This window comes from Cricetulus griseus, chromosome 3, assembly GCF_003668045.3.
Source record: "Cricetulus griseus strain 17A/GY chromosome 3, alternate assembly CriGri-PICRH-1.0, whole genome shotgun sequence".
Classification (NCBI taxonomy): Eukaryota; Metazoa; Chordata; class Mammalia; order Rodentia; family Cricetidae; genus Cricetulus; species Cricetulus griseus.
In genome coordinates this window covers 278,741,398-278,761,294 of record NC_048596.1, presented here as the reverse complement: position 1 = coordinate 278,761,294, position 19,897 = coordinate 278,741,398, and the positions used below count along the sequence as shown (strand labels likewise).

The following is a 19,897-nucleotide window of genomic DNA, read 5'->3' as shown; positions in this document are numbered from 1 at the left end:
TGTAGACACGCATTGTGGAGCTGGAAGGCCGGGTCCGCAGGGCAGCGGCAGAGAGAGGAGCTGTGGAGCTGAAGAAGAACGAGTTCCAGGGCGAGCTGGAGAAGCAGCGGGAGCAACTCAACAGGATCCAGTCTAGCCATATCTTCCAGATGGAGAATGCCAACAGGTTGCACGAGGACGAGAAGGCAAGGCCCATGTCCCCACTGCCCTCTTCCGAACCACACGGTCAATGGGTGTAGATTTATGTAATTGCATGGAGGTGTGAGCATGCCGGTGTGACTTTGGGTACCGGCCCCCAGCTCCAGTGTTCCCAGCTGACATGTTTGCAGTGTCAGCAGCAGGGTGGGGGGGGGGAGACTGTGAGCAGAGTAAGGGGCAGGGAGGAGTGAGCAGAGCAAGGTGGCGTGGAATCTCCAGCTGCTGGCATTTGCCTGCTTTCTTTTCTGCCAGGCTGTGTCAAATACTGGTCCTAGACAGATTTGTGTGTGTGTCTTCAGAGAACTCACACACACAGAGAAGAAGCAGCCTATAAACCAAGGAGGATACGGAACATACATGCAAAAACTAGTCTCCCTAAGGTCTAAAAAATACCATCAATCCATAGAACAAAAGACCAGTGCCCTCAACGATTTCTTTGAATGGAAGGTATAACTACAGAATTGGGAGAGGAAGAAACAAAGGCTGTGCAGGAAAGGACGAATGCAAATTAAATATGAAATGTACTTTTAGGCAAAAAATAAAAACATCACACAGAGGGAAGGTATTGCTTTCTAGCACTTTCAGCAAAGGGACCCAGCACATGGCTGTAAGCCGCACCTTAGACGAGCTGTGACAAAGGCCTCCTGTTCATCAGTGTGCCTCATCCCCCGTGGTTTTTCTGAGGGTTATCCAAATCTAAGAGGGTGGAAGTCATTAGTGTACATCAAAGCCATGGCCACTTACTGTCCTCCTGGTTTGCTCTGTGTCGCACTCCCTCCCTGGCCATGGCTGCTTTGTTGGGAGGAGGCTTTGTGAGGGCTTTGTTCTCAGGTCCCAGTCCCAGTGACAAATGCCCGGAGAAATTGCTTCATGGAGCACTCTGTTCATGGAGCACTCTGTTCATGGGGGACTCTGTTCATGGAGGACTCTTCATGGGGCACTCTTCATGGAGCACTCTGTTCATGGAGCACTCTGTTCATGGGGGACTCTGTTCATGGAGCATTCTGTTCATGGAGCATTCTGTTCATGGAGCACTCTGTTCATGGAGCACTCTGTTCATGGAGGACTCTTCATGGAGGACTCTGTTCATGGAGGACTCCGTTCATGGGGGACTCTGTTCATGGAGCACTCTGTTCATGGAGCACTCTGTTCATGGGGGACTCTGTTCATGGAGCACTCTGTTCATGGAGGACTCTGTTCATGGGGGACTCTGTTCATGGAGCACTCTGTTCATGGAGGACTCTGTTCATGGGGGACTCTGTTCATGGGGGACTCTGTTCATGGAGCACTCTGTTCATGGAGCACTCTGTTCATGGAGGACTCTGTTCATGGGGGACTCTGTTCATGGAGCACTGTGTTCATGGAGCACTCTGTTCATGGAGGACTCTGTTCATGGGGCACTCTGTTCATGGGGCACTCTGTTCATGGAGCACTCTTCGTGGAGCACTCTGTTCGTGGAGGACTCTGTTCGTGGAGGACTCTGTTCATGGAGGACTCTGTTCATGGAGGACTCTGTTCATGGAGGACTCTGTTCATGGAGGACTCTGTTCATGGAGCACTCTTCATGGGTGACTCTTCATGGAGGACTCTGTTCGTGGAGGACTCTGTTCATGGAGCACTCTGTTCATGGGGGACTCTTCATGGAGGACTCTGTTCATGGAGCACTCTGTTCATGGAGGACTTTGTTCATGGAGCACTCTGTTCATGGAGGACTCTGTTCATGGAGCACTCTGTTCATGGAGGACTCTGTTCATGGAGGACTCTGTTCATGGGGCACTCTTCATGGAGCACTCTGTTCATGGAGCACTCTGTTCATGGAGGACTCTGTTCATGGGGACTCTGTTCATGGAGGACTCTGTTCATGGGGACTCTGTTCATGGAGCACTCTTCATGGGTGACTCTGTTCATGGAGCACTCTGTTCATGGGGGACTCTTTTCATGGAGGACTCTGTTCATGGAGGACTCTGTTCATGGAGCACTCTGTTCATGGAGGACTCTGTTCATGGAGGACTCTGTTCATGGAGCACTCTGTTCGTGGGGGACTCTGTTCATGGAGGATTCTCTTCATGGAGGATTCTGTTCATGGAGGACTCTGTTCATGGAGCACTCTTCATGGGGGACTGTTCATGGAGGACTCTGTTCATGGAGCATTCTGTTCATGGAGGACTCTGTTCATGGAGAACTCTGCTGCTCCCTTGGTTCCTGAAGGCAGGGCAGCAGCTCAGTCATGGTACAGGGAGCAGATGGTGCCTCCTTTACCCATTTATTCCATCCCAGCCCCTGGCCTTTGGCATGGTGCACCCACATTCGGTATGGCCTCCCCCTCTTAGTCAGTCTATGTAGAAAGAAGCCACGCCTCTAGCCACACTCTCAACTCTTACTAGTCTCCTAGGCATCTCTCAGTCTAGTCAAATCGTCAGTCAAGGTTCGTTGTCACTTCACGCTGATCCTTCCACAGCATTCTTCCCGCTCCTCTCAATAGTAGCAGAGATTGAATCCAGGGCTTGTCACGGGCTCCCTGCTCCACTTTTTCAAAATGGTTTTAAGTTTTGGAATAGTGTCCTACTAAGTTTCCCAGGCTGGCCTTGACCTGACTGTGTAGCCTAGGCTAGCCTTGAACTCAGTGCTTTTGTCTCAGCATCCTTGATGTTAGTGTTTTTATGGAAGATGTGGGCACAGCTGTCACTTGGGGGGAGATCTAGACCCACGGGCCAGATTCTCCCTTGTTTTCAGCCGCCTTCTTCCTTCTTTGTAGACACACTGTTTCTTCATGGCTCTACCTGAAGGTGGGGTTGCTGAGGGGCCATCTTGGTCTGGGAAGGAAACTGAATGGTGGGGACACGAAGGTTCTGTCTGCCTTTCCACCGCAGTCACTCCCAGCCCAACCCTTTGTGTCTGTGCTGTGGAGACTGACATGCCAGCTGGCTCTGTTTGATAGGCCTGCTCCTTCTGAGGTAGTCTCGCTAAGGAGCAATGCCCTGTGGTGGAGTTTTCTTAATGGTAGTTATGTTGTCTGTCTGTCCTCTGCATCATGGTAGCCAATAGTAACCTGAGGCAATCAAATGCTTGAGTGGGCAGAATTTAATTTTAACCAATTGAAATAAAATTGTCAAATATGGTCAGTGGCTGTATTGGCCAGCATAAGGGTGGGTGATTGATGAGGAAGTTGACTTGGGCTGAGGTTTTGGGAGTCATGTTCCATGAACAAGCAGACTCATGGGTGGGTCCCGGGAGGTTCTTAGCTTTCCTTCCTTTCTCTGTGAGGGTCACCCTCGGCAGGCACCTGCTCCCCTAGAGTCTCCCTGCTTGCTGCTCCTCTGCTGGGTTACTGGTCAGGTCATCATGCTATCTGCTGTTTGTGCCTCCCCGTGGGGCTTGAACTTAACCTGAGTTCACAGGAAAAAGACTTACAGCAATATGTGCTGTCCCAGACTCTCCAGGGCTCAAAGTCTACATAACTTTTAAAGGATTGCCCATAGGTTCCTGTGCCGCCACATTTTTTCTAGTTCCCAAGTCACCCCGAGACAGAGGCTGTGGTCTGAGATCTCCTGTTTTGTGGCATCAAACGTAGATAATCGGGCACTCTCAGCCTTTTGACTTTTCCTAAGTGAACGGGTTTGTTTGTTTGGTTTTTGAGACAGGATTTCTCTGTGTAACAGCCTTGGCTGTCCTGTAGCTTGCTTTGTAGACCAGGCTGGCCTCGAACTCTCAGAGATCCTCCTGCCTCTGCCTGCTGAGCGCTGGGATCAAAGGTGTGCACCACCTCATCTGGCTAGTAAAGTCAGTGTGATAAACCATATGATTCCTTTAAACAAGTTGACAATGATGTTGAACTATTTAAAAAAGATTTACATATTTTATGGGTATGGGTGTTTTCCCTGCATGTAAGCACCACAGCTATGTGCCTGGTATCCATGAAAGCCAATGCTCCTAATGGTTGAGCCATATGTTGAGCCCTAAACTAAACTGTATTTATTCAAACTTACTGGGATTGGGGGAAGTGACACCGCCTGGAACCTCACTTCTTGTCATTATACCTCTCACCAGATGGGCTGCCTTGCCCAGAGTTTGGTCTTGGACCCTTAGCACTGAAACCAGCTTACTCAAGAACCCTTGTCGTGGACCAGGGTGTTGAGTAAGTGTGAGCTGCCACTTCAGAAGCTCAACGGGACCCAGCAGTAATCTCAGCCTGGGGGTTCCACCCACATTTTATACATTTAGGGACAGGATCCTTGTATCCCAGGCTACCCGAGAACTGTCTGTCCTACTGCCTCTGCTTCCCAAATGATGGGGTTACAGGTGGTTAATCATTACCCTGGGGGCAAGAATGAGAGCACCATAATTCTGGAGCCAGATTTGAAGCAAGCTGTATTAAATGCTGACCAGGACGATGGTCAGGTCTGTACCAAGGAATCCCAGAGAATGAATGATGTGAATAACATTAGCCCAGTACTTAGAAAGCAAAGCCTACTTCCCGCCAATTGGGCAAGCGTACACCCTGACGTATCTTCTGCCTCTATGTGGTCAAACCCATCCTGTGCAGTTGGTGACAAACACTCTTGTCTATAGGAGTAAAAACATGTGTCTTGTTATCTTTTTTTCTTATTCAAATTCGTTATTATTTTTTATCAGTTAAAAATTTCAGTTATTTTAATACCACAGTTTCCCCTCCCTCCTCTCCTCCCACTTAGCCTCCCACCCCCACCCCACCCATCATACCCACCCCCTTCCCATCCACTTCTCTGTCTGTCTCTGTCTAGAAAGGGGTGAACCTGAGTTCACAGGAAAAAGACTTACAGCAATATGTGCTGTCCCAGACTCTCCAGGGCTCAAAGTCTACATAACTTTTAAAGGATTGCCCATAGGTTCCTGTGCCGCCACATTTTTTCTAGTTCCCAAGTCACTCCCAAGGGCATCAACAATGCGTGTCACATCAATTTGAGGCAGGACAAAGCTCCTTTCCCTGTATCAAGGCTGGGCGAGGCAACCCAGCTTAGGCGTGGCTTATTATCTCATGTGAACAATAGCCCCCAGCATTTCAGGAGGTTATCTGTCCTGGGGCAAGTGGGGTGTACAGGTTAGAGGCATTTCTGTGTTACACATTTCTTAAGCACAGTAATTTAAATTTAAATTTTGTTGTGCCTGAGTCACAAGGATCCCCAAAGAGACCAGGGAGACCGACCACCAATGCAAATGCACAAGGTTTATTAATTTTTTTTTTTTAAATTCTACCTCAGGAGGGACCCTGTCTAGCAAGCTGACACAGCAGCCTCCGGAGGTGGTGAAGTTCCCTGTCACTGCTAGGTTTTAAAGACAAAATGTTACAGGATTACATCAGTAGGTACGGGTTGGTTTCTGATTGGTTAACATTTGGGAACAATCAGAAGAATTTCTCAAAGTCATATTTTGGCATGAGATACCTGTGTACCAGGTATTCTCACTGGTCAGTGCTGAGAGGGAACATTCTGTGGTTTCTATGGCTTTGTCTTGTTACTTGCAGGTGGTCAGTTGTTCATAGATACCAGTAGTTTTTAGAACTGTGTCCTGGAGACTATAGGGGTGGTTTTGATCTCCCCTGGAGTTTCTTTTGTGTACAAACAGTTCCCAGGAACCAAGTACCTAGGAGGCTGGGGAGCAGTGAGGGGGTCTGGAGTTTCTTTGTGTTCAGTTTTGGCCCTAGGCTCTGGGAGGCCACAGGATCTGGAGTTTCCTTGTGTTACAGGCCTGTGGGTCTTTTCTGTAGCCTGTCATGGCTTGTAAAGTAGTATCTGAGTGACAGTCTGGTCCCTTCATTCCTAGAAATGAAGCCTTTTAGTTTAGTTTACCCCTTTCAATTAAAACTTCAGCCTTCACAAGGTGTGCACAAACTATGGTGCCTGACACCCAGATACTATTTGAAGATCATAATAAATTATAAAATTGGGTTGTGTCTGCTCCTTCCTAGTCTCTTCATTCTCCCTGAACTTTAGTGGTTGGCCTTCTAGCAAGTATTGCTGAACTTTCTCACAGCCGTAGCATTTGTTATGTTTGCTTTTCAGCCATTTACTCAGGTCTGCTGTCATTCTCCTTGTAGGCGGATTTCCTTTGCGGTCCCTGTTGAGTTCAGGCCTAGTTCATTCCTTAATATGACCACCTCCTCCCTCCTTAAACACAGTTTGCCCAGCCACACCTCACCAAGTGACCTTCCTTGTTTTCAGTTTATCTCTCTTGATAGAGAGTTACAGTGAGCTGCTCCCCGGGATCTTGGAATCTTAACACTTGTAGTATTTTCCCAAGTATAGTCGAGGTCCCATTATTGAGTTGTGACAGGAATTTAGTACATTCTGCTCACACTCAGAAAATGAAAAATGATGAGCTGGGCGGTGGTGGTGCACGCCTTTAGTCCCAGCACTCAGGAGGCAGAGGCAGATGGATTTGAGGCCAGCCTGGTCTACAAGAGCTAATTCCAGGACAGCCTCCAAAGCCACAGAGAAACCCTGTCTTGAAAAAAAAAATAGAAAGAAAATGAAAAATGATTGAATATTGAATATATATATTAAATTTGTTTTGTTAAACCATTGTTTACTCTATGAAAAACTGGGTGCATGTGTAAATGTTTGCACTGGTTCCCAAGGTAAACTTTGCCTTGTAAGTTATGGATCAAGGAGCCTGGAAGATTTAAGAAGAAATCCAGAAAGCTGACTTTCTGGATTATATAGGAAATCTATTTTTCTAGATTTATTTATTTATGTTCTGTTTGTATGAGCATCTTGCCTGTATGTATTTATGTGTACCACTCACATGCCTGGTCCCTGTAGAGGTCAGAAGGCATTTGATTTCCTCGCTCTGGAATTTGGATGGTTGTGAGCCACTGTTCAGGTACTGGAAATAGAACTCCAGCGAAGGCTCTTAACTGTGGTGCCTGCTCTCCAGCCCCATGAAACTGACTTTGGCGTGCTGTCTTGTGTCCCAAAGTGATCTCATTGTCACCGTTAAGGCTCTTAACTGTGGCGCTTGCTCTCCAGCCCCATGAAACTGACCTTGGCGTGCTGTCATGTGTCCCAACCGTTTGCTTTGAACACCTTCCCAACATCACCTTAGTTGGCCCTCAGGTTTTTTATTTTTTTATTTTTATTCTAAATATTTTTCATATGTCAATCCCTTCCCCCCCCCTTAGTTTTGATAATATTTCATTCTTCCCTCACTGCCTTCCTCCCATGTGCCTGTCCATTTAGGTTCTTTCATGATGTTCACTGGCACTTAATAGAAGCCCAAGTGTTTGGTTACTCAGTGATTGTAGATAACTTCCATTCAGTTTTCAAGGAAGATGAGATTTTTCTCAAGTATTTAGGCAATATTTAGATGAAATAGTCTTTTCCTAAATGAGACGGAGACACAGAGCAGCGTAAGTTGGCAGAGTGCTCAGACAGGAATGTGAAGGGCAGGTGGGATGAATCCTTGCTGACCGGTTGGTTAGTTTGTTAGGGGAATATATATATATATATATATATATAATTAGCAGGTGTTGTATAATAATATATATATATTAATTAGCAGGTGTTGTTGGCAGCCTTGTCTAATCATTCCTCCCACAAATAATCTTTCCTACATTGCTGACACTCACATAGAAAGACAAGTGGCTGTGTTCTGAGAGCAGATTTGGAAATAAGATGCAGCCTATCCCTTGGCCAAGGCATTGACCAACCAATACGGTTCTGTGTATCAAGTCCCAGAGACTTGGCTTTGATCTTTTAGTAGTCCTGGTTGAGTATGTCTTATCTAAAACGCTCAATACTAGAAGTGTTTCCAGTTTGAGATTTTAAAATTACCGCCCCCCCCCTTACATAAGTTTCCTGGTTGAACACCCTTAAACTGAAAATCTCAAATCCTCCAAAACTCTTGATTTATTGAACATTACCGTTTTGCATTTGGCACGATGGCACATGCATGCCTATTGCCCCAGCAGTTGAGGCTCACTTGAGCCCAGGAGCTGGAAGCCAGCCTGGGCAGTGCAATGAGATCCCACCCCAGAACACTTCTTTAATACTTTAGACTTTTGCTCTTTGGACTAGAGCCACTTAGCATATATATAAGTTTAGGTAAGAAAGACCAGCTGAGGGATGTAGCTCAGGAGCAGTGCTTGGCAAGCATGCTTGGGGGGTCTCAGGTTCAGAGACAAGTCTCTAGAAAGTAAATCCCACTGTCCACTTTTGTTGTAGAACAGTCATTAATTTTGTAGAATCCATATTGAAAGAACCCTCACAACAGTCTAGTGTTAACTCACTTTCCTCAGTCCCCAATAGTGGGCTGCTGTTTGCCATAACTGTTTGGTCATTTTAAACCCTTCAGGCTGACTGGGTGTAAATGTTGTAACCAGTGTCTACGTGGTACAGGCCTATCATTCCGTCTGGGGATTCATGTTTTATGTAAAATATAGAATTTCCCAAAGACTCTCTTTTATTTTCAAAGATAAAACACTATTATCTCAGTCTTCAAAGTGGCATACCTGAGATAAAAATCTGTATTTATTCAGAACCATTGGCAACCAGATTAATTTTAATCTTCTCAGTTACTGGGTTGGCTCACCCTTCTCATCTCAGGCCCAGCCACCAGCACAGCCTCCAGCCCACAATGTTGCTTCTCGGAGCAGGTGACTATTTTGAATCAAAGCTTTGCATTTGATTTAGGTGAATGGACATAGCCACACTCTGGTTTCTGTTCCTACATCTCAGGTTCTCAGGTTACATAGAAGCAGTGGTTAAATCCCTGTTGAGCATACTTTGTGGGAGAGGTTGTGTTTCCTGTACTTCTGTTGGCTGGAGTGCTCAAAGGTGTTGCTGAAAGCCACCCGAGGACTTGGCCATGTGTCCTGCCACTGCACCCGTCACCTGAGAGCTCACTGCAGGACTTGCCTGTCTCCCCCACACCTGCTTGGCCTCCTTATACTCACATCCAGCCAAGAGGAAGGCCTTTGGTCTATGTCTGCTAGTCCCGCCATTACAAATGATCACAAAGTAAGTGGCTTAAACCGTATAGCGTTTTCCCTTCCACATTTCTCCAGGTGTCAACAGGGTCCTGTCCCTAGGGACTGCAGGGACAGCCTTCCTCCTGTCCCCGAGCTTCCAGACATCCCTCGTACGCACGTTACTCCAGTTTACTCCTCCTCCTGAGCTTCCATGCCTTTGTCTCTCTGTTGTGAATTCCAGGCAAATGGGATAGGGGCTTTTGTTAGCCTCTTTAGTTCTGTGTGGATGCACCGTGTCTCTGAATGCCCTCGCTTACCGGGTTCCAGGTGATAGGGACTTTTAGATAAATGTCCCCATCCTTGCTGTGTCAGCAGGGCCACCCCCACAGAACTCGGTGTGAGAGCCACTAGTGAGGTGGGCCACCTGGGAAGGGTGTTACACCTCTGCCGTTGGGAACAGTACTATAGGGCTTCATTGTAGCCATATTTTTAACCCACCAGTAAAATACTGTCCCTCTGTGTGTACATGTCCATGTGTGTGTGCACACGTGTGCACTTGTATTCATGTGGAGGAGAATGGCGGTTAATGTCCTGTCTCCCTCAATCACTCTCCCAGCCCTTTTTTGTTAGTTTGAGTTTTGGTTTTGTATTTTTGGTTTTTCGAGACAGGGTTTCTCTGTGGCTTTGGAGGCTGTCCTGGAACTCACTCTGTAGACCAGGCTGCTCTCAAACTCACAGAGATCTACTTCCCTCTGCCTCCGGAGTGCTGGGATTAAAGGCGTGCGCCACCACTGCCTGGCGAGTTTTTGGGTTTTTTTTGTTGTTGTTAAGATTTATTTGTGTGTTTATGTCTCTCTGAGTGAGTGTATGTGTACGTGTGTGTGTGTGTGTGTGTGTGTGTGTGTGTGTGTGTGTGTGTACATGTCTGTGCAGAGGGGACGCCACAAGAGGGCTTGGGGTGTCCTCCTCTGTTGTTGTCCTCTGCGTATACCTTTGAGGCAGGGTCTTTCCCTGTCCTGGGCTTGTGTTTTGTCAGTTAGGCTGGAGGTAACAAGCTTTAGCAGTTGTCTGTCTGTCTGTATGTCTACCTTGGAGCTGGGGTTACAGGAGTGCATGTAATATACATGGGACTACGTGGGAGCCTGGTTTGTCACACAGCTGCTGGGACCTCAACTCTGGTCCTCGAGATGGTACAGGAAGTCCTCTCACCTGCTAACTCTCTCTCCAGCCCCATTTTTTTTGGAGGCAGTCCTACCCAAAACTTACTGTGTGGCCCAGGCTGGTCTCAAACTCACAGCAATTCTCCTGCCTCAGATCTGCAAGTACTGAGATGACAGGCATAAAACATTATTTCCTTTAAATAGGTGCATATAAGTGTACACATGAAAATTTGTCTTCATTTGTCTTATATTTACTTATTTTTAGTTTTGGGGTGTAGTCCTTTAAGCCAGCCTCTGGAGTGCTAGGGTTGTAGGCATGAGCCACCAATCCCGGCTTAAAACATGTTTGTAAAGACGTAAGAGGTCGCAGAGCCTGAGGTTCTCATATACAGAAACTTGTAAATTACTCACTGTGAGGCTCTGCACTGTTTCCCATGGTCGGTTGAGTTCATTCTGTTATGTTTCTGTCAGGAGGCTGATTTGGGGTCTGGTGATCTCCTGAGCAGGAGACCCTGTCAGGACAAAGGCAAACCTTCCTGTCAATTGCTCTGTTAGCTTGCCAAACCTTAGTCAGAAATAGCTTCCTAGTTAATCAGTGTCTGTGTTTGTGGTGTCCCTGGCTAGGCTGGTTCCTGGCAGCTGTGTGTTTGCCTTGACATTCATGGATTCTGGGTACTTGTTAATTAGCCTGAAGGCACAAAGCAAATCCTTAGAGTATATTTCCTTTGTGATGGAAATAGAGTTCCTGAGGGGAGACCAGGGAAAGAAAGGGCTGGGAAGAAAAGATCTGAGCTGGATGGAAAGGAAGCCGCAGAGGCCTGCTCATCCATCCAGAGAGAGCTGCTCACAGAGAGAGAGAGCTGCTCACAGAGAGAGAGAGCTGCTCACAGAGAGAGAGAGCTGCTCACAGAGAGAGAGAGAGCTGCTCACAGAGAGAGAGAGCTGCTCACAGAGAGAGAGAGCTGCTCACAGAGAGAGAGAGCTGCTCACAGAGAGAGAGAGCTGCTCACAGAGAGAGAGAGCTGCTCACAGAGAGAGAGAGCTGCTCACAGAGAGAGAGAGCTGCTCACAGAGAGAGCTGCTCACAGAGAGAGAGAGCTGCTCACAGAGAGAGCTGCTCACAGAGAGAGAGAGCCGCTGGTGAACCCTGGGCTTGAGCAGTGGGAGGCAGACAAGGACGGGGCCTCTGGCGGGAGACCATCCCTCAGTTTCAGCATGCTAGGGTCCACTGCGGTGCTGCCGATGTCCTGATTCTCTCTGTGTGTGACGCTATTCCTAGGGTGACTGAACAAATGTCTACTCGCCCCAGATAGGGAACCGGCCACAACCCAAAATACGGACACCAACAAAGTCCACTGTGGCAGACCTGTGAGTTTTACACTGGTTGCTCACAGGAGTAGAAAATGATTCAGACAGCTTTGCTTCTGCAGGGGAACCACTCATGCACACGTGTGTTTCCTGCTGGCATGAAAACCTGGCTGGGAATGAGTGTGGAAAGTGGAGCTGAGCTTTGCAGCCTGTCTGTGCATGATAAAATGTGCCTGGAGCACACGCTTTAGTGGTCCATAGCGTCCTCTACCAGACAGCTGTGCACGGTCTGAGTGCACTTTTTCCTACTGCACTTGGAAGAGCCTGCTGGGCTAGAAGTGGGTGTGGCAGGATGTCCCACTGCTTGTGGCTCTCCTGAGCAGAGGGTGGTGGTGCTGTGCAGAGAGGAGCCCTGGGGCCCTTCCCAAGGGTTAAACCAGGAAAGACTACGAATTTGTACACCAAGACTGCCAGGCCTGGAGTTCAGACTTGAGGGTTGTCAGGGGAGCCGGACAGAAAGGTGGTCCCAGAAAGGTCAGGGGGCTCCTGAAATGCCTGAAGTAAACGGAAACATTGAAATTAGACGGGAGGATTGAGATAGGGCGGCCGGAGGGACCCACAGCTTGTCATAAAGGACAGTGACGGAATTGGGGCAGAGTGAAAGCAGGTTAGTATAAGCCCTTGCAAGTATGTCTCCATATGGGGAAGAGCTCGTGTGAGCTGCGTCAGACAGCATCCCCTTCCTCAAGTGACAGGTGACAGCAGCCGTCATAGACACAGTCACCATGGTCACACCGAAAATCCAGCAATTCCTTTATGTAAACTCTTCAGCCATTGCTCACCTGTCTGTGAATTTGCTTAGCCTCAGAGTCTTCTCAGCACTGACCAGCTGTGGTACCACAGTGTTCCTGTTTCAGGGGGCCGTGGTGAAGGCAAGAGTGTTTGGGGTGAGCATGGATTTCAGCAGGATGTGGTCACTGAGGGTATCTACTGCTTGCTGCTCAGCTTCCTGCTCTCCTTCCCGTAGCCTCTGTGCTGTCCGTGGCACAAGCATTTGTTGAACACTTAAAATCTTTGGGTGAGATGTGCTGTGACCACAGTGTTGAGAGCTCAGAAGTTTATTCTGAAGACAGAGAAGTATTTCCTTAGTAATTTTTGTTGTAGATTACATCTTGAAATAATTTGGATATGTTAATGCAAACCACATTAAATAAAAATAAGTATTATTAAATTGGAGTAAAATGTATGTAAAACTCCCTATCCTGACCATTTGAAAAAGGCCAGAGAGACTGCTCAGCAGTTTGGAGCAGTTAAGAGCACTGGCTGCTCTTACAGAGGACCTGGGTTCGGTTCCCACCACCCACACAGCAGCTCACAGCTGTCTGTAACTCCACTCCCAGGGAGTCACACCCTCTTCTGACTGCTGTGTGAGCACTATGTGCAGACAAAACACCTGTAAAATACAGATAAGTTTTAATGTATCGGACAGTGCTGCGGCTGTACTGTTGTTGTTTATAGTGTTGTTCAGCTATCACACACATTTCCTATCTCTCTCTCCAGCCCTGAAGTCTCTCATCAACCGTCTGTGGTTTGTTCACTTTGGATCTGTACAGGGTCCTTTGTGTCTGTCTTCCCTCCCTGAGCCTTGTGCTTCAAAACCCTCCATCTTGTCCCTGTTGGAGAGCTTACTCTGAAACACTGAGCTAGTTTTCCAAGAATCTCATGCAAAAATAATTTGTTTCCAGACCAGCATGACTGGGATAAGCTTGTATGTGTGATAGCTAACAGTTTAGTTCCTATCTAATTCTGGTGGCACTGTACCAAAATCACTCAGAATCAAAGTATGAACTGAGTTGAATGTATTAATATTTAAAAATAACTGTAGGGCAAAAACAGCCAAAGCACTTTATGTGGTTGTCTGAACGAATGAATGTTCAGATGCCAGTACTGTTCCAGATACTGGTATGATGTATAAAAATCATGGATGCAGTTTTCCTTTCCTTATAGATACACCCCTCCCCAAACAAACAAGCTAGGAAACATTCTCAATATTCTTAAAAACAATTCAGCATTTTCTGTAAGTTTAAAATTCTGTGCAGAAAACTTGGTGGCACCTTATGGACGCATTTTCATGTTCTTCGGAGGCCATGATCTTTTGTTCATAAGTAAGCAGGAAAGGTGAGAAGACGTTTTCTTTGGCAGGATAAAAGCCATGCGGAAGCAGAGGTAGCTTCCGACTGCAGCAGTTCCCAGAAGCAAGGTAGCAGGGAAGGGTGAGCTCAGCGAGGGACATCTGTTCACCTCAATGTGCAGTGGACCTCTGTGTCACAGAGAACACCGACTGCACCCAACCTCCCTCCCCTCGCAGCAATGGAAACTGCCTTCCTTTGGCTTCTCATCTGAATGGAATCCAGACAGTGATGGTGCATGACTTTAATCCCGGCACTTGGAAGGCAGAGGCAGGCGGGTCTCTGTGAGTTAGAGGCCAGCCTGGTCTACAGAGTGAGGTCCAGGACAGCCAGCACTACACAAAGAAACCCTGTCTTGAAAAACACAAACAAAAATTTCCTTTTGTGACTGGCCTCTTCTTTCACTTACCCCCAAGTCTTAGCGGTTCACCTGTGTTGTTCATGTGTGCTGTGATCTCCTGCTTAAAGGCTCTGCAACATGCTGTCTGTACTCACACTCTCTAGGATCACACCTCACCTCTTGGCTGTGAGCCTCGCCGCAGTGAATGTGGGTGGTCTGAGGGTGCTCTCTGAATTCTTTTGCATGTATGTATGTTGAGGGATCAGGGACAGACTCATCCATGTAGATTATTTAGCAAATGCTTTTTTTTGCCCAGAGCAGCAGGAATTTTGAGCTGGGCAAGTCCTCTTCCTAGGGTGGACTCTCTTGGCCCCACAGTCTCCTCATTCTCTCATCATTTTACCTGTGTAAAAGAAACACTTATCTAGAAAAGTGTCTCCCTGGTAGAGCTATTTTACTAATAGCACTCTTGGGACTTCTCTACCATTGCCCAAATTACTCCCAAAGCAAGCACAGGGCTCAGCTGGATCTCATGTCTCGGCATGTGTTCCTGTCTGCATCTCTCTGCATGTGTTCCTGTCTGCATCTCTCTGCATGTGTTCCTGTCTGCATCTCTCTGCATGTGTTCCTGTGTTCACCTCTCAGCACACATTCCCATGTTCCTGAATGTTGCTCAGGAGTCTGCCTCTTTAGAACTTTCCTCTGTCCAGGCTCAGGAGATGTAGAGGCCGTGTCAGAGGAGGTTCTGGAGGACATGGGAGGGGGTGGGGAGCGGGTAGGAGCTGGCAAGTTGGCATCGAGAATGGATGAAAGTGCCCGTGTTAGCAGCATGTTGATTAGTGGAGTACTAGTTTGTTGGAGATGATGTGGTAACAGGCTTTCATGTTGCCACCACACTCATCCTGTGTGTGTGACTGAGTAGCCTTTGCCTGTGTGCTGCACACTCATCCTGTGTGTGTGACTGAGTAGCCTTTGCCTGTGTGCTGCACACTCATCCTGTGTATGTATGGTTAGTGTTGTCTCCTTTCTCTCATGTTTCTAATTATTTTTAGCATTGGTCCTCAATTATACTGACCTATTATACATGAGAGAGATTGTCAGGGAAATTGCTTCATGGGGTTGTGGAGGCTGGGAGTCCCAGACCAGCTTCCCTGTGAACTGGGGATCCCAGAATACTGGATACTGGGAGACTAGTTCACTCCCATGTCTGAAAGCCCCAGAGCCAGGAATGACGGCTGCTAGCCATAGCCCTGGAGTCCTTAGACCAGACCAGGCTCTCGACTCACAGCTGTGACTCAGGACTGTGCCCCATGTCCCATATCCAAGAGAGCCAGTGGAAATCCTTTGTCCTGTTTGCTCTCCCCAGCACCAAGCTCACTGGATGGAATCCACCCATTTTGAGGACAGGTCTTATTCTCTGGGTACACAGCTCCCACCAGTTTGCAGAATAAACACCCAGGAACACATTAGCATGTCTCTAGGGACTCCTCAGGCTAACATCACAGATGCAGTCCATGAAACTTGTCTGGCTCAGGTTGCTAGGCACTTGCAGGGCAGCTGCTGAGAGCCTGCTCTCTGGGGTGTGTCTGGTGTGACTGTTGATATTGAGCCACTTGAACAAAGTGTGTCTGGGCCCACGGCCCATCTCCTGCCATAGGGTAACGACTTGTCCAGCTCCTCAGGCTGTATGTGAGGTGCTGACAGCATCGTCTGACCCAGAGTCCTCAGCGTGTGCTGACTTCTCACCCAACACTCACATCTCTCTCCTCCTCTTTATTGTGTCATGGTTCCCTGTTGCCTCCCCCCCCCCCCCCACACACACATCCTGACTGGATGGGACTGTATCAGGAGCTGTCTGGGGTCTGCAGGCCAGGGAGAGGGAGAGGCTGTGCTGGTTGGGAGTGGTGTTTGGGAACTAGAATTGAGGCATCCATTGATCACTTCTGGGGTGGCTGGAAAGAAATGCGTAAGCAGGTACATTCCTTCACTGTGGATGGACAGCCGCAGAGTGCGGCTCCCCGAAGGCTGGCTGGGTTGCTGCTGGCTGGGTGCGGCTTCCTCCTGTGACCATGCTCTGAGGGCTGAGTTGCTCAGGTGAGCTGTCTGACTTGGCGGTGTTTGTCTTCCTTGCAGGCGATTTTAGTGAATAATATCACCACAGGCGAGAGGCTCATCAGAGAACTGCAAGGTAAGCCCCCTCCTGCCAGCCCAGCAGCTGCCCTGTCCCGACCGCCTCATGTGGCTCTGTCACTATAACCTTGTGTTAGCAGTAATTGAGCCATCCTTAGTGTAGTTTTTTTCCTGTCCTTATAAAATATCACTGTGACATTGCCAGGTATGGCGGGCACAATTCAGACCTTTGGTTTATATATCTTTAACAAATACTGGGAAGGGTGTGCTGAGTACGGGGCACTTGCCCAGCGTTAACAAGACCTAAGGTTCAACCCCCACCACCGAGTAAGTAATGGAATCGGATGAGCATTCCTAATCCAAGACTCTGAGCACCAACCTGTGGAAAATCCCACATCTGACCTCAGGCCAAGGTCAGAACACATAAAATTATTTAAAACTTTGTATGACGTGATCTTCAAGCTGTGTCTATAAAGCACATATGAAAAGGAAAAGGCACTTGCTGCTGAGCCTGATGACCTGAGTCTGATCCTAGGACCCACACAGTGCAAGGAGAGAACCTGACTCCCACAAGTTGATCTTTGACCTCCAAACATGCCCAGTGGTGCACAAATAAATAAAATGTAATAATGAAAAATAGGTTTTAATAGACATTTCAAATAGGATTGAGGTGCAGGTTTCTGTGGGGGAGAGTTTTGGTGGTTGGTGTTGTGATGGTGGGGGAGGGGCTGTTCTCTTCCCTTTTGCTCTCTTCTGTGCCATTTGTGCAGAGTGTGATTTTGTTGTGCCTTGTGTGTCTGAGTGTCACGGCAGCCACACAGAGACCAGTGAAGTGATTTGTCGTTTTGGCTTAGACCAGCTGAAGGCTCTGCAGAGGAGTTATGGCATCCTGCAGCAGGACATCTTTCAGTTCCAGAAGAACCAGTCCAGCATGGAGATGAAGTTCACCTATGACCTGTGAGTGTGGCTAGGGATAAGTCCTGCCCCCTGGGAGGAGGGTCTGGGTTCTGCTCATCAAAGGCCAAGGACAGAGTCCAGCTGCTCACTCTGCCTGTCACAGAGCTGGTATTCCATATGTATAGCGTGTGAGAAGAAACACATGACTTCTGGGACATATGTCCTTTAGAAAACCAGGATTCTATTTGGTAAGTGTCAGCCAGCAGGGCTCATTACACGGGTAAGAAAGGTATGTCTGTGTACATGTATGCGTGTGCACTCGGGTGCCGGGGTGTGTGCATACAGGTGGTGCTTGGAGGAAATGAATCGTCACCGTACCTTAACATCTACGTATCATAGACTTAATAATACAAAGCTCAGTAGTACCAATTACCTTGTCAATCTGAACACTTAAAAAAAAGTCAGAAGTGGAGTTGGAGAGGTGGCTCAGTGGTTAAGAGCACTGGCTGCTCTACCAGAGGCCCCAGGTTCAGTTTCCAGCACCCACATGGCAGCTCACAGCTGTCGGTCACTCCAGTTGCTCTTTCACCTACAGTGGCTTCTCAGTCCATGCTCAAGTCATTTGCACGGCTGCAGCCACCACACTAATAGTTTTTAAATTTACTTGCCTTATGCATACAAAATTCACATAGCTTCAAAGTGCTCATCATTTAAAAGCTATTTGGGATTCCTTTCCTTCCACAAGACACTCAGTGTAGGTTTAGCTTGTCACTAGATGTACATTGACAAATTCCTTGCATTCTTTCTTGTTTTATTTTTGAAATGTGTAGCCCAGGCTAGCCTCAAGTTTGTATAGCTCAGACTGGCCTGGAACTCATGATCTCCCACCCAAGTGCTGAGATCACTACACAGTTCTTCCTTCCTAACTGCTTCCCAAGAGTTAGGCTGGGTGTGCAGTCCCCAGCAGCTGAGGGTAAATAGGTGCCTCGCACGTGCCAGCCTCGTAGAACACCCTTGTTCTTTTGAAGTACCAGTGTCTTGCCTGATTTCCTGATTACTTCAAAACCCAATCCTGCAAAAAAAAAAGTGTGATGTCTGGAGCACATTAATGAGTGTCATAGCAACAGGGTATGTGCCCAGCACTGCACCAGTAGGCCGTGGCGCTGTGTGAACACTGTGGTGGCCTTGCACTGAGATGACTACAATCTCACTTGTCTCGCCAAGACACCATTATGTATCACGTGACTGTTACGTTGTTGTGCCTGCATAACTGCAGAAGACATGAGCAAACACTCAGGAGGAGGACTGTGAAACCTGTACCCACCTCGTGCCTGTTCCTTCAGAGCCTGGGCCGTATCTAGAGACGTTTCTCTCTGACTTGAAGGATAGTGCTACTGGAATCCATTGAGTAGAGGCCAAGACACTGCCAAGACAGATCCCACAATGAAACTGTGTCTGGTTCCAAACACTCACAGTAAGCTTGGGAAACTAAGTGAGTGAAAACCAAACATTTTACAGACAAGTGTGAAATGCCCTAGACTTACAGCCTTCAAAAGCTCATTGAAGCCAGTATTTCCTCCAAATCAGTAGCCTCACTTGCTAAGTGTTGACTCAAGATTTCAGCCTATCAGAAGTCAGCTTGGGGCCAAAGGGAAAAGCAATGGTCCCAGCGAGGTCAGTGGCTGTGATGCTGCCCTGGGCTGTATGTGTGAGACACTTGTTTCTAAGAGGCGAGCAGTCTTGGTGTGGTGGTAGGTCTGTCTGTCTGTCTGTCTGTCTGTCTCACAGGTTGTGCTTTGGGGGCCCTGCTGCAGATGCAGGAAACTCTGGGAAGTAATGGCCAGATATTGTTGTAACCTAGAAAGAGATAGCTGTCCTTAAGTCTCCTTGAATTAAGAGATCTGTGTGTTTGAGAATCTGAGGAAAGATGTAAATACCTTGTTAGCAAATTTGCAATGTGTATAAAATTGCACATTGAGGAATTGAGAGCTCTTGACCAAGTCTACAGCTGCCTAATTAAAGCAAGCTTTATTGAAAACTGACCAGGAAGTTGTCCACACCTGGGATTCCCAGAGAACGGCACTGAATCTGGTGCTCACAAAGGCAAAACCCACAAGGCTATAGTACTTCCCACTTTTGTTCAATCAGGGGCAAGCATACAACACGTCCTGTGAAGTTGGGACAACCAACCTTGTTTACCCAAGTACAAAAAAACATGACTTCTTATCTTACATGAACAACAGCCCCCAACATTTCAGGAAATTATCTGTCCTTGGGCAAGTGAAGCTTACAGGTCAACCTTAGCCCCCACAGTCCCTGTCATTAGTGTTAGACGCCCGGAAAACTCAGGTATCCGGGGTCCCAGGACACGACCACGGTCACCCCAATCACCAGGCAGATTCGAGAGCTTGATGCAAACTGCATGAGGCTTTATTGTTTTTTAACGAGCTAACCCCATATTAGCTCGGGTCTTTCACCCACCCGTCATGGGGGATGGCTCGAAAAAGACAGCTCGAACCCGCTGCGTACAGATCTTTATAGGGCAGTGTAAGGGGAGTGTCTAGGGGTACACACAGGCTCAGGATTGGTGTGCCTCTAGGCTTGGAGGGCTTGCCCTGTGTTGATTGGCTAACTGGTTGTTATGGCCCATAGGCCCTCCCAGGGTGGTTGCTATGCAATGTGCGTCATTGCTGTGTGCTTGTTCCGTAAAGTACACCCAGGGTCGTGAAGC

The 19,897-nt window shown here is 47.8% G+C and overlaps 1 protein-coding gene across 2 annotated transcripts in view; it reads left to right on the top strand.

The window, feature by feature from the left end:
- Nucleotides 1-19,897, top strand: part of LOC100772389 (Golgi membrane protein 1) — a 42,300-nt gene that overhangs the window by 10,692 nt on the left and 11,711 nt on the right. For both annotated transcript variants that reach the window (XM_027409699.2, XM_027409698.2), the window contains exons 3-5: nucleotides 6-185; nucleotides 16,273-16,327; nucleotides 17,124-17,226. In XM_027409699.2, the coding sequence (XP_027265500.1) occupies nucleotides 6-185; nucleotides 16,273-16,327; nucleotides 17,124-17,226 (338 nt within the window). The remainder of the gene's footprint in view (nucleotides 1-5; nucleotides 186-16,272; nucleotides 16,328-17,123; nucleotides 17,227-19,897) is intronic.